The 17554-nt window shown below is 39.0% G+C and overlaps 1 protein-coding gene across 16 annotated transcripts in view; it reads left to right on the forward strand.

Moving 5' to 3' along the window:
* DAB1 (DAB adaptor protein 1) overlaps positions 1 to 12190 on the forward strand; it is a 477466-nt gene extending 465276 nt beyond the window's left edge. For 10 of the 16 annotated variants that reach the window (XM_064455005.1, XM_064455003.1, XM_064455002.1 and 7 more), the window contains 3 exons: positions 295 to 366; positions 9237 to 9288; positions 9484 to 12190. In XM_064455005.1, coding sequence (XP_064311075.1) covers positions 295 to 366; positions 9237 to 9288; positions 9484 to 9521 — 162 coding nt within the window. In that variant the 3' untranslated portion in view covers positions 9522 to 12190. Of the gene's footprint in view, positions 1 to 294; positions 394 to 9236; positions 9289 to 9483 lie in introns of all 16 variants that reach the window. The other 6 variants (XM_064455014.1, XM_064455010.1, XM_064455009.1 and 3 more) reach the window with 3 other exon arrangements.
* The last annotated feature ends 5364 nt before the right edge of the window (positions 12191 to 17554 follow it).

Below are 17554 nucleotides of genomic sequence, written 5' to 3' on the forward strand. Positions count from 1 at the left end.
AGGTTCACTGGCTTTCAAGGCCTTTTGCAGTTCTGGTTTGTATGATCCAGTACCTTCTGAAGTCAGTGGCGGCTCCTGCCTAGGCTCCAGTAGATACTGGTGTGGTCCTTTCCCGCCTACATCAGCTATAGGAAACCATTATGGCTTTTGAGAACATATCATCAGTGAGGTCTCACTTCCTGATTTTCATGAGATAGGATGTACTTGTTATGCCCACAGCATGAAAATAACCTCATGTTGATCTTTCACTTTCTTATTGTTGAGAAAAAAAGGTGTTATGTTCTTGTATTCTAGCCTGATGGGTCTCAGGCCTCATCCAACAGTGATCCATTTGGTGAGCCAACTGCTGATACTATAAGTCCACAGGTCGGTAGCTAGATAGCGCAGGTTGGGGTAGGTATCTGTCCTTTTTTTCTCTACACCTTGAGGTGCTCGCTTATCCTTCCACCAGTGCCTACCATTGCTTTCATGGATGCATGGTTTGTTTTTCCTTTTCATCTCTTCTGTTTTTACTCTCCATTATCCACAGTGTACTCCTCATGCTCAGTGGTTTGCATGGCTTTTGCCATTCACTAAGTGTTGCAATTTATGCAAATATGTGTGTTTCAGCTGCCTGCATGCTTTAAAGAGATGTAGACTTACTTTCGTGTTCAAATTCTAAGGCAAAATAGGGAAACTGAGTCATTACTACCAATGTATTAGGCAGAACATATTTTGTTATCAAATCCACTCTGGCCTTTAGTCACGTGTAACATATTAAATGGGATAAGACAACTTACCCATAGACATAACAAACATTAAATAAAATTATGTAATGGTACATGAAAACCTCTACCTTAAATCAATGTGATAATCAGTGGAAGCAGCACATTTATTATCTGCATGTAAAAAGTATTGAAATGGGTTTGTATATTTTTATCTCCAACTGCAAATTAAAAACATCTGAAAGTTATGATCATTCATATTACCATTGGCATACTGATGTTTTAAAAGTTATTAATGAAATGTAAGTCATTTAAATCCAGACAGATGGGAAAGATGATCTTTTCATCTTCTGTGTTACAGAACACGTTAGAAAATGTGGCTGCCAGTGAATGTTCTGTGATTTGTTTCAATACAATATATATATTTTACCAAAAAGACAGTAAAGCTACAAAGTTTTATGAGTGCTGAGCATTGTTATTCCATCCAAATACTCTCTAGTGTTACTATTTGAAGGATATGTTTCATTATCTTCTCCCTGTCTGCCATTCGTGTTTTGTATTACCCAAATAAGTGATCTGATACTGCTTCTGTGCTTCAGTACAGAGCTCCTGGAGCAAATCCATAACAATGGTAGAATCCTTTTTATTTTTCTACAGAAATTGCAGTGTTTACCAGTGACTTGCCTACTCTGAGCCGAAGTAATTTGGTTTCAACTCAAAATTAATAGTTTCATTAGGAGTCAGTTTACTTTGTACATCAAATATGGTTAAAAAATCTTACAGTAACTTAGCTTTGATCCACTTGGGAGTAATAAGATTATCTCTTAATAGTATGCGGTGCTGTGGGAAGGCATCTCCCCCTACTTTAGCTTCACCATGTAACGCTCAGCTCTTGGGGGCTAAAGCAAAAGTAGCATTAAGCTTTGTGTCTCGTTGAGTTTAAAAATGACAGTGTAAGGATAGAGTCAAGCTGGGGTGAGCTGCTCTAGCAAGAGCATCTGTTGGTTATTGTACTCCAGCAAGAACTGCTTCTGCAGATGGATGGTGCCATACAGTAATTTGGCTTTGCCTTTGCCTGACCTTGGCCAGCACTGACATAGCTGGCTATGCCAGCTTCAAGCCATTTCAAGAGTTCTTTCCTAGATGAAGAAAGAGAATTTGACTTTCATCCAAGTCCTACATTCTCCAAACCCATATACATTTGTTTATTGCAGTTTATTGTAGTCAGGGTAATTCTGAAATTTATCACAGAGAGAATAATGATAACATCTCTTTCTGATTTTCTGACTATCACAAAGATAGTTCGCATCATTTGTAAACTAGCATCACATATGTTTACCTACCAGGAGTTCTGGAGATAACTTGAAACAGTAGTTTAAGTGTGTTAATGGATATTACCGTGTAAGGCAGTCAAGCAAGGGACTCCTTTTGTTCTGCTTTTATATAACGCTTAGCAAAATACATTCTTTTACCTGTTGAGAGTCTCTGGGAGCTATAAGAACAGTATATTACTAGTGATTCCATATATTTCTTCTGTTTATTTTTTTTTGTTAATCCTTGTCGAGTCTTGCATAAAATATGTATAATTCTCAGAAATATATTCTGGGAAGTGTTAAATAATGTTACTGATTATCGTATTATAGTAATTCCTAAAAGCTGTAGGCAGGAACAGGAAGCTGAACAAAAAGAAAGCCTCAATCCAGTGAAGTTACACGAATATCATTGTGCCTCTGTGCAGTGCCATTCAGCAGCAGTCCGTAGGAAATCCACTTGCTAAAACCAGGCCATCTAATTCTGAAGCCTGGTATCGTCAGAGCAACAGAAAGTCTAATCTCCATGGAAAATTATCAATTCAGGACTTACTACTGTGTTGTGTATTGAGCTCAGCATTTGGAGAGAAACTTAATGGGGAGAAACATGTAGTACAAAAGAATCAGAGTCTGCATTAAAAGCCACTTTTGTGTGTTAGATGGGAGATTACTTCGCTCTTTAGAACATGGTTCTTCACACCAAGAACAGCACAGTATACAACTCAGCTTAATGGACCTCTCAGGAGCGTGACATGGTATTGTGTTCAGAGATTTCAAATATATCCGTTCCCAGCATCTCTATGAAATTGGCTGTGCCCATATAATATCTTTCCTTACCTTCTCTTGATGTATTCAGAATGCTCATCTGCCTAGTATATTGTATCCTGATCTTTCAGGGTACCTTAGCAATTTGGTTTCTTGATTCTTCCTGATACTCCATATTCTCATGTAGAAATAGTTAAGCATCTTTCAGTTACTACCTTCCTCTCTCTGTTTTAATTCTCTTTGTTTTGTGATCTTCAATTTAACTTTCAAAGTCCTCATCCTACCAGTACCTGTTCTGTAAGTCACGCTTCTACAAATAGCTATGGGTTCTTAGTAGGCAAATGTGACATTTTATGGATATGTTGCATTTTTGTCCCTTTATGGTTGGAGATAAGAAGCAGACAGGCCTGACTTTCACAGGTGAAATAAAATTAACTATTTGCAGAGCTATTCATAGCAAGATTTATATTAGGTTTTTTCCCCTTTGTTCATGAGAGGCATTGAGGATGGATAGTGATTTTCCAGAAGTGAGGAGAACACTGTATCATAACGCTGCCAACTTCAGCTGGCTTATGTTTACTCACTACTGCTGTATTTAGAGATTGGGGTGGGGGGTAACTATGGTGAAAGGAGAGAGAGGGAAAGGACTGTATTTAGCTACGATTCTACCAAATTGAACTTTTATTTAATGAAAGCTAGAAGCCTGAACAGAGGAGTTTTCACCTGGTCATCCTCTTTGCAGCAGGGCACCCAATCAGCCTGAATGATAGTGTTAGGTGCAGACCCTGGCTGTGCGGATATTTCTGCTCTTGGGGATATTTCAGCCTCAGGCCCTGACTCAGCCTCAGCAGTGGGTCTAGCAGCCAAGACACTAGGAAGACCTGAGGCTATAAAATTGAAAGCTTAGCAAAGGCTATAGAAATGAGAAGAGGGAAGGAGAGGAGCAAACTTTGACTCTGTTGTCAGGCTTCTTCGGATACCTGTAGTTATGTTGGTCGGCATCTCCTAACAAAAACATCCTGATTGTGGAAAGAACAAATTCAGCCTGAATACGGGGATTACGTATCACAAATGTGGTCTAACTCCATATGGACCATATGAACTGGTTCTTGAAGGCAAATTAGCAACAGGGTGAAACTTCTGAAAAAGAATACGGGGATATTTGGTACCACAATTATTGCAATAAAAGCCATTTAAAATGCTGGAACAAACACAGCTCTTTTGATAGGCTGCCCAGTTCAAGACTTGCGCTGGCAGTCTTTCACAAGAGATTCTCAGGAAACCTTCAAAACATTTGTGGCTAGAGCATATCTTCCTCAAAAAGTTGTTTAGTTTTTCTGTGAAATGTGTGCAGACGATTATAAGCCCTCAAAATATGTCACACCCTTCATGATGCTATCAGCACTGTCAGGAGAGCAACAGTTCATTAGAATATTTGTCTATCAGCTTTTGGTGGTACTTTGGTGGCCCTCTGCCATCATCCATCTTTGAGCAAGTGCCATTCATAGTGATAAATCTTAGTCAGCTCCAGGATGGACTAATATAACTCTTTATGTGGGCTGTTATTAGAAAGATGAAAGAAATTAGCAACTTATGGACAAAGCATTGGCTTATCTGAGAGCTTGGTAAGCTTCAGGAAGGCGTATTAAGCTGATTCTGCAACCTCCTCTTGCTTTCTGTCTGCTTTCTGTTGCACAAAGAGTCTGAATGGGCTCAAAATATCAAAGGTTTTATTTGCAGGTTCTGCTACCATCATTCGTCTGGCTCAAAAGCAACAGAATAGAGTTCAAAGAGAAATTTGTAATTATTATAGGTGATCTATTCTGCCGGTAGGCTCTAGAGCTATCATTCTCAAACTAAAGACACAGCACAGAGCAAGATTGTAAACCTGAGGGAGAAGTAGATAGGGTTGTGCAGTTGGAAAGAGATCACAGTTTGGGAAGTACTGCTTCATTCCAGAGTAACCCTAAAGTTGTCATTTCAGGCCCCATGCTCGTTTGTTCATTATCACATTTCCCAGAGAATCTGAAGGGGCAAGACCAGAGAAATCCAGGCTGCTCTGTGAACAGAGGCATCCCACAGATTTGCCGCCTTCTCCACTGCTAAGATCCCCTTTGAGCTATCCATTTTAATACAACCAGCTCATACACAGGTTTCTCACCTCTTCCAGTGTCTCCAAGCCCACTTGAAGAAGCCAGGTACCCTTCCATTTCTCCAACTTCATCCTCTGAACAAGAGACAACATACTATGTAGCTTGTATAGAGCCGTGTACTTGCTGATTGGCAATCCAGCAATTCAATTAGGGGACAAACTTTCCTAGCTTTCTCTGTAATGAGGTCATTTTAAAGTTCCCTATCTTCTGCGCAACAACTGATTTTAAAAAGGCACTTGCAGTAATGTAGTATCTCTGTGACTTCTGAACAATTTGCTTCGAATTGGCCATTGGGTTCAAAAGTTATGAAGGAGAATTGGCAGATACACAGATGGAAAGTAAAATCGTGTGGCTACTGTTTTGTTAGGAAAAAGGCCCAGAAATAATATGCATGTTTCTTTGCTGCAGTTCATTGTTATGCAGGGACTGAGATGGAGCAGGGTTCATTTTTCTGAGTAGTTCTCATTGCTTTTTCATCTTATGGATGTATAGCATCCATGTGGGTGCTAAAATGACAGAGACTTTTAAAATGCTAATAATTAAACTAGATATTTGGGACTAGGAAATATTCCTAGGTAGGTTTATAGAAAGAACAGAGGCACCCTCCAGTCATAATCCTGAACTAGAAGGTTACTGTATTTATGCTGCTAATAGAGGCGAACTGTAACAAAAATAACAAAGATAAGCCACTGGCTGTTATGGGGTCAATAGGAATTACCTGTCTTATCACCAGAGATACTTAATTTGGCTCCCGCTTGCCAAGTTTACTATGTGCTATTTTATTGAGTCAGCATGCAGTAGAGAAGACGCATTGCACTCCCGTTCCCTTCACTTGCATCCGCAGCACAAGATTCTCATTTTGGCTGGCGTTCCAGCACACTTATTTCATGAAACTCTATCATTTGAGCCTGCCCTTTGAGATCAGTCAACCAGGAGTAAAACCATTGCTGAAGAACCTATTGTAAAGGGCAAAGAAATCTATGTGGGCCTCACCTCTACAATTCAGTACATCTTGCCTGAAGCTTTGCACATAGCAGGGTGCCTCGCCATAATGAAAGGACTGCCAATGTAAAAATAGTTTCTTCCTAACCAAGTCCCATGTTATGTTTTGTGAGGGAGCTCACGTACACACACCCAAGTGGAGCCTGAATCTTTCAAGAGATGTTCTCCAATGATAAATTCTGCTGGGCAGCAGATGTTAATATCTTCAAATTGGATGCAAATTTACTTCTAGTATTTACATAATGTTATTCAAAACCATCAGCAGCCTTGTTACCTCATGCAGTAGCGTACTATACAAGAAATACTTACTGTTTTCTACAGTCTTGTTTATTGTGCAAAATGTTCCTTAAAATGGGAAGAATAAACTGATTCTAAGCGTGAAGTATCTCTGGAATATGTAAATGTGGCATACATAGGGAAAACTTTCTCTTTTGCAGTTTTTGCAATTAATTCTGAGAGTTCATAACTCAACACTTACACAACATACTTGTAGATTCCTAAATACTTACTCCCTAACTTGAGGCATGTATATTCAGACATTTCTGGTCCCTTACTGCAACCTGGCACTTTGGTCAGGTACCTGACCTGTGAATTCCTGTTCTTGTCCTCCAATATCTCGTTATTTAAAGGCTACTGTTCAGTGTAAAGAGCCACATTACTATGTGAGAATATAGCTAAACACTACTTTAATATCAGCTTCCCAACATGAAGGAAAACATTTACTTTTCAAACATCTGCCAGAAATTGCGTATCCCTAAAGTTGATAGAAGCCTTCAAGTGGTTTTAGCAGCAAAAAAAAAAGGTGCTGCCAGATGCCTTCTTGGTTTCTCCCTGTGGGTTGATGAAAGCACATCAGAAGTGCTTCTGGGCCAATTGCATAGAAAGAAAAACACTTCAAGATTCAAGGTGTTCATGTGAATTGGAAGCTTTGTATGCTATTTAATTTTTCCTCTTTTTTTTTTTTTTCTGACAAAGACCCATTCTTTCATTTCCTTCCCTCCAGATCTGTTCCTAACACAGTGGTAGAAGTAGAAAGCAGAAAACATCGGTGAGATGATTCTGATGCTGTAAGAAGAGTTAAGCTCACCTGCCTTTTAATGACATTCCCTGTGACTTTTGAGTGGCATGCGCAAAAAGAAGGGAGTTTATTTCTGCTTCCAAGACCCTTCAAAATAATACTTGTGAAACCCCCCTGCCTGGCATTGTGAGGAAGCTATCTGTGTCAAGAGTCAGCAGCAGTCGGCTCTGCTTTTGCCTCTTCTCTGTCCCTTTCTGCGCCCTTTTGCTCTCTTTGAGTATCATTACCAATACTTTACAGATACCATTTGCAGTGTTGGGCTACAGGCAAGATGCACTGCTTGATTTACCTCAAAATATTAGAAAACAAATCTCAGTCATTACAAAAATACTTGGCTGAGAGGATTGCACACAATTACTGCAATTAATTTCTTGTTTAAGCTTCTGGAGGGGGAAATCAACTAAAATGAAGGCATAAGAGTACATTTTTTCAGTCAAAATGATCTGGTCTACTAAAAGGAAAATAAAAATCAGGCCTTTGCCACATAAAGTGTATGTTCAGATAAATATCAGGTATGTATAAAAGAAATTTCTAATTCTAAAGGCGGCCTCATGTGTTCTTGAGAGTGCTGATGACCAGTGATGAACTCCTCCTCCTCTCTCAATGATGTCAAATTCAGTGACATCTTAGGACACCTGTTACTTCAGCGCATCTGCATATCTTAAAGATATTTGAGGACAGCTCTAACAAGCAGGCTTGACATTTTGAAAAGCTCTTTTTTTCCCCGAAGGCATTTGAAAAACTGACATCTTTTGTTCCAAAGGGATGCTCTCCCTCCCTCCCCTTTTCTTCTTCTCCTTCCTTTTCACTTCCCTTTGCAATCACCTCAGGTTCAGCAAATGCCTGAAGAATGGCCTGGTGTATGTCAGGTTCCCACATTAATTAGTACAGATTTTCTCTGAACTAGCTGTGATAGATCATTCTGCCAACTTCATGTCTGCAGTAGATGAAAATTGGCATAGGTGGACTTAGCACACAGTATGTGAAATGCAGTTATTTACTCTCAGTCATCTCTTCTGATTACCTTTGTTTTTTCAAGGTCACAAAATATATTTGCTTCTTGCTGGGGATAATTTCAGCAGCCTTTATTTAATCATTCCAAAGGATTTCTCTCATTCTCCTGTAATGCTCATAGTGTACTCAGGGCTTCATGTAGATGGGAAACAGGGAAGCAGAGTCTTTGCAAGCTCCAGAAATGTAGTCATTTCAAGGAATAAGAGACAAATTTCCTTGGCACATAGGAAGCAGGTCATATTTTGGAAGGAGGCCTGTTGTGTTGCTCCTTATGCAACGTGAGTTGCACCGTGAGGCGGGACGGGTCGCAGCCTAGAGCACTGGCCAGGCACCCATGAACACTGAGTAAATGTAGCCCTAGGGATCCACCTTTGGCCTGTTTTTCTCATCTGCAGCATCATTTTTATAAGCAGTGATTAAAATCTTGTGGCATCCTCTGCCAGACATTTCTGTGCTCCACAGTGCCAATTTGCCAGCCTTCAGAGTTTTCTAGCTCAAAGTCAGCTTTTGCTGATGCTGCTGTAGCGTGAGTTGATTCTAACTTGGTTAAATTCAACGTCGTGGCATGGTATTTGAATATTTATCAAGCTGTGGAGAGTTAATGCAGTATGGCATTAATTAGCCTTTCTGCCTGTCTTGTTCTTTTTTTAGATGTCATTCTTAGTTTAATAAATTAGTTTCTGGTAATGAAGTAGAATGGATTCCAGGGTCCATGGATGGTTTGTTTCCCACTGCAGCCAAGATGAACGTAGTATTAAAGCACAGGGTGTCAGCTATGAAGCAACAGTGAAGAACAAGGCAGCATTTTCCCCCCCGCCCCGCATCCAGGAAATTCCCAAGAAAGTATCTGTTAGCAAATTGACATGCTTTCATCCCGGCTTTAATGATTGTGCTAATGGTTATATAGACTCCTAATCAAACTGCACAGAGCTAGCTTTCCTCATTCTTCATAGGCAACTCATATTGTTATTTTAAATCCCATCACAGCTTCATCAGCTCAGCTTTCAGCAGTGGTTTCTGACTGCAAGTGTTGTTCTCCATCATTTGTGTAAAACTCACAGCTATGTTCTGCTGTTGTGCTGCTGGGGTGGGGAGGGTCTCGGCCTGGTACAAGTAACAGCGTCTTGTGCCAGCTACATTTCTGGCCTGTAAACTTCAAAACATCTAGTCATATAAATATCATTTCATTTCTCCATACGTCCATGCCCAGCAATACCTCCTGAGCATCGGTGCATCGCCAGTACTGGAAGAGGAAATTTATAGTAAGCATTCATTTTCTGAAATAATGTCATGTTTTCTTCACAATTCAACCAGGGTGCCATGATCACTCAAGGAAGCACAAACACTTCCTTTGGGTTTTGACTCATGAGGTATTGCTGTTCTCAAGCAGATGTTCTAAAAATGTTCTGAAATCTGTCTGGAGACATCTCCGCTTATATTATTTTTGTTATCCTCAGGAAGCAGAACCTCTCTACGCCCAGATCAACAGACCTAAGAAATAGCATTGTTACAGGCTTGTGGTGCTCCAAGACTCAAGCAACACCCAACAACATGGCAGGTCTTTGGCTTTCATGCTTTTTTCCAATTGATTTTGTCTGACAAGGAGAGATGATTGCCCTCCTGGACTGGCTCTACGAGTGTTCCTGACATTTTTTTTGGCAACCAATGGCAGATTCCTATGGCAGCACAAAATAAAAACTCTCCCTGCTTATCATACCACAAGTCCAGCCCCATCCCCACGCGTCATGGGTATCCAGACTAGGAAATCTTACTCCTCGGTCTTCTAAACATTTGTTATCTTCTGTATGCCACATATAAATAATGAGCATCTGAAATTTATTGAGCATTAGACATTCTTTTTCTTTTGAGCAAAAAGCAGAATCTGTATGTAGCAGTGGCATCATTCAACAGCCTTTTGGGCACAAGTCGGCACTTTTTATGTCACGGTGACATGTTCTTCATCATCATTTACATCAGGCTGATCCTGAATTTTTTTTCCCCTGTGTAGACGTATTTGAACAACAACAACAAAAAAAATACTGGCAGTGTCATATTTTTTTTTATTTCTTATTCTGTAGTTTTGTATAAGGGACAGATCTAACAGCAAAACGCCTCCTACGGAAATTATTCCTCACTTGAAACCACAGAATAAAACTCGGTTGTTTATCCATCCTGACTGGAAATGTTGCCAAATGGACCTTTAAGTTCTAGCGCATCATGAGGAAGAAATGCTGCTTTTCTGTTTGAATACTCATGTTGTGGGTAGAGAAAGGACATCGAGTCCCACTGAAGAAAGACAAAAGAGTCAGTATTTCCTAGGAAATTCTAAACGAAGTGCAGAAAAGGAATATTTTTGTTTCTTCAGTATCTTGCTGCTGTAATGCTATGCAGACAAGTGTTTTCTTCTCTGTGTGCCATTTTTGATGAAAAAAAAATCATTTGCCAAATAATACTGGTATGATTCTGGTTTAGGAATTTGGATGAAGCAGACTTTACAAATGGGACAAGGATGGCATGGATTTTGGAATAACAAACTGATTCTGTGATCAAATTGTTCATCTTTATCACTTTTTGTACATCAGAAAAATCAAATGGGATTTTTATTTTATAACTTGAAAAAAATCTTACTGTTAAACTCTTTAAATGTTAAAGGGGAAATGGCTTTAAGGAGTTTGAATGAAAATTGCCAGTTTTTTTGTAAATATAAATGTTATGAAAAATTCTTTTACTAATGCCATTACACAGTAGAGAAGGTAGCAAGTTGCAGCGCTTGGGAGGTGTGGCAAACCCAGGTTGTGGTTCTCACATCACATACGTTTTTTCACGTGCTTACGATAATGGGCTGAAGCTCAAGTGCATTTGCCAAAAGCAGTCAGCTTGTCAGCGACTAGTGAAATTAATGGGAACACATGATTTTATGATCTAGTTTTCACACGGACATACTCCACTTACAAGAAATCACATTTCATTGACATTCCTTTGCGATTCCAGAACCTCTGCATAGAAGTCATCAAACTGTTTACACACAGAACAAGAGAGTTTAAAACTTCCTTTTTTTACATTTATGAAGCAAAAGTGCAGTGTTTGGGTTCGTATGTTTAGCACATGATTTTCATAAAGAATCTATATATTTTTGCCCTACAGAGAATTGTTATACAGGTCAAATGTGTTTTCCTGATGTTCCTATGCAGTTACAGTATATTGAATTTAGTGGTTTAACACTAAATAAAAAAAAAAAAAGAAAAAAAAATGAAAAAAATGGAAAAAATAGAAAAAGGAAAAAAGGTTAAAGAAATCAAATGATTAATCAGTTTTTAGGGTTATTGTGCAGATTTTGTTTTTAAATTGACACACTAGGATTTACATTTTTGTCATGATTAAAATAGGCCTGGAGTTATAAATATTTTACTTTCTTTCATCTCTGTTATAAGCTAAAAATGGTTTAGAAGACAGAATAACCAGGGTGCGATTGTTGATATGTACAACCAAATCTCACAACATGATTCCAGTCTTTTATTTTGAATTAGAGAAATTAGAGAAATGTGCGTTGCAGAATGTATGTGAATGAAAAATTAGCTGTGAATAGACCTAATGAACCTGCAGAGAAGAGAACTTTTATCCCCATTCACGGTCATTTGATGCTTATTCCTTAAGTCATGTGCAAACAGCTTTGTGGCGAATCTTATTTTTCCCATTAGAAGGAAGATCAAGTTCTCTAACCGGAGAAGATGAATTAAAACTTGGTGGATTGAGTGTTTCAGGATTAAAAGCAGAGGTAAAAGTGTTTCTGAAGGACATTTCTTTAAGAATAGTTTCCCAGTTTGCACAGTGGTGCTACTTTCTTCCTCACTGGCTCTTTTGGGTTTTGTCCTACATACAGAGCCACAAAGGCAATTTTGGTTTATTATAGACATTTGAGGTTTAGTATTGTCAGTGCATTTCCAGTTATGGGGTAAAACGTTGAGGACAAAGAAGAGATTTATGTCTCAGAGGATCCATTGACGTCATATTTGTAGGAAGCAGACCATTTCTGTAGTCCTTGCAGCGAATAGGTGCCGAGGGAATGAGGCTGGGATTTTAGTGTCTCATGAGAGACAGCTGGACCATCACCATGGACCTTTGTCTTATCTTTACCAATGCTCATAAATAAAAACGAATTCTGAATTGTCTTGTTGTATGATTAGATCGTCTTTGTCATGGTTGAGATGCTGAGTTGAGAGGGCTGGAAGGCCTCTGCACTGTACCAGTATTGTAGATAACTAAAATACCCAGCTTGTGCAATTGTTTAATCCTTCATCCTTCACTAGCACTAAATTCGTCACTTTAAATTTAAAAACCAGGGAATCCCACCAGCCATCCTGTTATCATCCCCTGTAGGTTCTTGATCTTTACCTGTCATGAAAAGATATTTTGATAGATCGTAGTCATCCAAGTGTCTGATGAAACCTTTCATCTACTAACGTACTGGGCACCTTCTTTGCAAAAATGTTTACTCCGTGGTTTTCATTCATTTTTATTTCTGCATTCTGACACATATTTTTTTAATAAAGATGAGAAAGATAAAATGACTGTTGCAGTACATTTCTAAACCTACTTTAACTTTACCTCAGATAATGACCATTTGTTAACATATATGGACACATTATTTTTAACTTTATGTATACGCATTCAGCAACAACAAAAAAAATCAACAGTTTTTAGAATTTTTCCATTAATTTATGTAACACACCATGTAATACTGTTATGAATAAAAACATTTTAAAAAGGCATAATTTCAGTAAGTTTGTTTAATAGCTTTTGCCCTTCTGTCTTTCTTATAGTGTAGTGTGGGTGTCTGTCATGGTGAATATTTTTGACAGTGGAAATCTCTGGGAAAGGAGAAAAAAAAGCGCCTCAATTGGGGAATACCTAACCTTAAACACTGAGAGTTGCTTATCTTGCAAATACTTAACTTGCTGCTTTTAATTGCTGCCTCCCTATTTTTGGCCTCTTTTTGGCTGCTTCAGGATGAGTGTCCCAAACCAGTAGGTATTTTAGTCACCTCCTGTAAAATCTCACGTTCCTGTGAGAGACTATGCTGTGCACTGCTACCAAAGCTTGGGGTACCTTTGTGGCATGAGAAGCTGTAATTGATTTTGCTCACATTTTCCTCTTCAAGTAAGACTTAAAATGAAAAATGTCCATTTAAACATAACAATTTTGACAGTAAAAAAATTTAAAAACTTTCCAGTAATATGCACAGAATTGGGAGCAAAGCCTTGATCCAGTAAAACATATTAATGTTACCACCTTCTATTTCAGTTGGACTTTTCTACTGGCTGGGGCAATGCGTGGGGTAGGCTGAGATGTTTTGCTGGTGTGAAGGTCTTGATGCCACATGCAAAATAAAGTTGTTTGTTATTCAGAGGTACGGAGTACTGGATCTCTCAGTCGAGATAAGGAATGGTACCGTTCTTTGCCAGGCAAATAATGCAAATATGCAAGATACCACATTGAAATTAAAGAGTAGGAAGTACGTGTGTATATATAGGAAGAGAAAGAGGTGTGGATGTGTGCACATATATTTTATTGTCTGTCGTCTTCTTGCTGTCCTGTCCCTTTCTCATCCACCAGAAATGTCCAGTAGGTCATGCCGAAACATTCATTGCCTTTGTCAATGAACATTGCTGAAATACTTGGATCCCACCTAAGAATAAAGGTCATTCTGTTGTGATAAAAACATGTTAGCATTAATGTCATTTTGACTTCATAAGTAGCTAACTGTATTCAGATGTCCTTGGAAGGAGGAACGTGATCTATGTAGTTTTCAACAAAGTATGAAATGTCAACTTAAAGTGAAATAAGACACAGCTAAACATGGTTTTAAACTAAAATGCATTTTTACAATGTGGGCCAAATCTAGTCTTACTGATATTCAGCTGGTACCCCCACAGTGAAGTTGCTTTATGTTGAAAAATGAGAAAACTTGGCTCATGTTGCACCGTTGCTATGCAGACACAGTTTAAAAATTCAGAATGTGCAGGTTTGAGATCTAGTCTGCTGGTGGTGAGAAATCTTGAAGTAGGAAGGACCTGGCTGTGTGATGGCATTGTTCAGAAGGGGAAGAAAATCCGATTCTTACTGTGCTGTGTCAGTGTACTGTATCGCATTAATATCGCTGTAACCTAAGCGCAGTAGGAGTCTGTAGATTGTATATGAGAGCATCCAGCTCAAACACAACTAGTTCGGAAAACGTTCCTGTTTTAACTAATGCTGATTAAGGCCATGATCTCCTGCAGTAATGAGAATTTATTTAGCAAACAGTTTGCAGATTCAACCTGCGGTTTTATAGAAGTGAGGACTCTGACAGATCTCTCTTTTCCATGTCAGTGACTTCTGGGAAAGCAATTGATTGTATAGACTGGGAACGTGCAATTTTAATTCACTTACTTTGGATTAAAGGCAATGTTTTGTGTGCTTTAATCACTACACAGTGACAGTTCCTGCAACGGCTAAGCAAACCTCTTTCTTCCTTTTTCTACATTGTGATATATGTTCCCATGCACTATTTCCTTTTTTCTTTCTTTTCTTACTGAACAACTCATGTCCTGTCAGGTTCATATTTTAGTAGTTTTCTGGCAAATATTGTTCTCAATCAGAAGAATGTAATTTCAGAGAAATGAAAGGGGGTATCTCTTGGCAATTTTCTACAGAGGTTTGAATCCATTGTCTACAATTGTCTCCCTAAGCCAACATGGAAAGCACACAGTGGTGAATGAACAAAGTGAAAGGCCATTTGGCAACAAGAAAATGTGGGTTTAGGGAAAATATGTGAGTCATTTAAAAATCTGCTCATGCTTCATGACCTGCTCCTGTATGTGAAATCAGTGGGACTCACTCCCTGTTCCTGACTGTGGTCTGATGTTACTAAAGTCATGATTTGTAAGAGTGCTTCTGTTGACTCTCCTGTGATGAGGTCTTCCACAAGTTGGTCTTCTCATACTGATTTACTTTTTAGGATCGGGCCCATTTAAAAGCCTTTCGGGTTTTTTTCTTAATACCTAAGGTAAAGCAGAGAGCTGGCATGGGGAAGGATGAAGGGTATTTTTTTCTTGCTTTACTTGCTGTCTGAAAGCGTGGGCAAACTGAATTATACATTTCAGCATGACAGTGAGGAATATGGGGAGATATCCTGATACAATTTCCTGATTACCTGTAACATTGCCTGTCTCTTTCTAAAATTATCCTACGGGAGGCAGGAAATATCAGGTCTATTAGTGAAACGACTATCTGGCTATTAGTTTTTAGAGCTTTAAATAGTCTTATCTCATGGACGTGTTTGCCCTGTGGCTCATCTATCACCCCTAAAATGTTTTATCAGCACCTGAAAAATCTCAGTAAGAAGAATAACCTGAAATGTTACCCATTCAAGGGGCTTTCAGATACAGAATGCATTTTTTTTAAAAAGGTCTTTTAAGATCTGATATTATTTTCTGGCTTTTCAACCCTATTTCATAGCTCTCGCAGCACCACTTCTATAAATACTCCACCAGCAAAGAAAGGAAATCACAATACGTTAAAAGAAAACCAGGTTAATGGGCAGCAAATCAATGTCCATTCAGCCTCAGACATTTGTGAAAATAAAGGATTATGAAGAATTATTGCCAGGTACTCGCAGTGTGAAGACCTTTTGTGGCATGTTTGTCTTCTTTAGCAGATAGTTATTAGAAGTCTAATAAAAGCTCTCAGTGTCAGAAGCCGTTTGTGTTAGAAATAGGCAGAAGTTACAATACTGTAAGATGTTGCATTTTTTGTAAATTTTGTACTATTTGACATTCGAATTATTAATGTTGTTATTTCTTTTAAAAACGGTGTTTCTAGTTTGAAAATGAGTTTATGTGTGCATTATCTTGAGGTCTAATGGAGAGGAGATGGCGACAAGGGATGGCGCATGGTGGGTTTTTCATCCTTTGATCATTACTGCAGCCCCCGTCTTACCATCTTCACAGGACCTCAGAGTCAGAGCTTTCAGAGTAGGTGAACCTGTGCCCGATTTGGACTGCGTCACTATAAGGCATTATTTTTAGTGAATCAAAGCCAGAAAAGGAGAAGCTCAACAAGGTGAGTTTTTTATATCCAGGGCCTTTCAGAGACCAGCCTTACCACCAGAAAATAACTGTATTAATAACAAAAATGGTGATGCAACGAAGTCAGTTGTAGTAAATGTCTAAAAAGATTCCTTAGGGTTTGTTACTTGTAAATTTTACCATGTATTTGCCACCTTATGTTCTTCACCATTAAAATCAGTGGGTGAGCCTCCTCTTACCTTTGAATGAGCCAGTTATGTTCTGCAGAAGGAAATGCATTATGACTTATGAAGCAGGGAATGAAAAGATTGTCTCATATTGCCTTTCATCTCTGGTATGTTTCACTGTTTTTCTTTGGACAGGAAACTGCCATTTAAAAAAAATCATCTTTGGTGAAACTGTACAGGTTTTATTTATAGGGAGCAAGGGGTAACAAACAGGTTGGTGTTATGAACTCTGCAAAGGATGCATTGCACTTGAAGGCGCAGCATTCATGATGGACACTTAGGCTTCATTTTCAGGTGTGATGAAACGCACATTCAGGGACTTACAGTGTTGTTAGCACTAAGTGCTTTGGGATTAAAAACAGCTCAGCAGACAGACACAGCTATTACAGTCAGCAATGAAGAAGGATCGAGACTGGAGAAAGAGGACATAAGCGGTGTTGCAAGGATCAAGGCTGGAGAAAGAGGACACAGGCGGTGTTGCAAGGATCAAGGCTGGAGAAAGAGGACACAGGCGGTGTTGCAAGGATCAAGGCTGGAGGAAGAGGACACAGGCGGTGTTGCAAGGATCAAAGCTGGAGAAAGAGGACACAGGCGGTGTTGCAAGGATCAAGGCTGGAGGAAGAGGACACAGGCAGTGTTGCAAAGCGACATTCCCATGGATCCATGGACCTGCTAAGCCCCAAACTGCAAGGAAGTGGAAAATGAGCTGTGGTTGTGAATTTTACGTGTTAGCCCTATCTCTGATTAAACCAGATTATAAATTTTGTAGCAAACCTGATTTTGCTTTTCAATTCTCTCTGAAAAGTATGTTAACATGTAGGAAATTCTGTCTCTTGGGCCTCTGCTGCTGTTTTAACGTAACCTCTTTCTGCTAATTCAGGAGGAAGCATGGTCACCACTAAGATGTGCGTAGTGAGAGGTGGCAAAACAGGAGCAGGTTGCTTTGACATCTTCACACACCAAGATCACTGTCATGGTGTGCAGTTAAATCTAGAGGGTTCTCTGTGCATATAATCTTAACTTCTCTTTTAATGCTATTGAAATATTGGATGTGAACTGCATTTCCCAGCCAGCAAAGGTCCCGTGTATGGAGAGGTCTTTCCTGTAAATATTTTTTTTTTTTGTCATGCACAAATGATTAACAGCTACATCGATTGTGTCAAAGGTTGAGCTAGATATACCGCATGGGCACATCTTGGCTTTAGTCTGGGGCAAAGTCATTTAAAACAAAAAAA

This window comes from Phalacrocorax carbo, chromosome 6 (assembly GCF_963921805.1).
Source record: "Phalacrocorax carbo chromosome 6, bPhaCar2.1, whole genome shotgun sequence".
NCBI classification, from domain to species: Eukaryota; Metazoa; Chordata; class Aves; order Suliformes; family Phalacrocoracidae; genus Phalacrocorax; species Phalacrocorax carbo.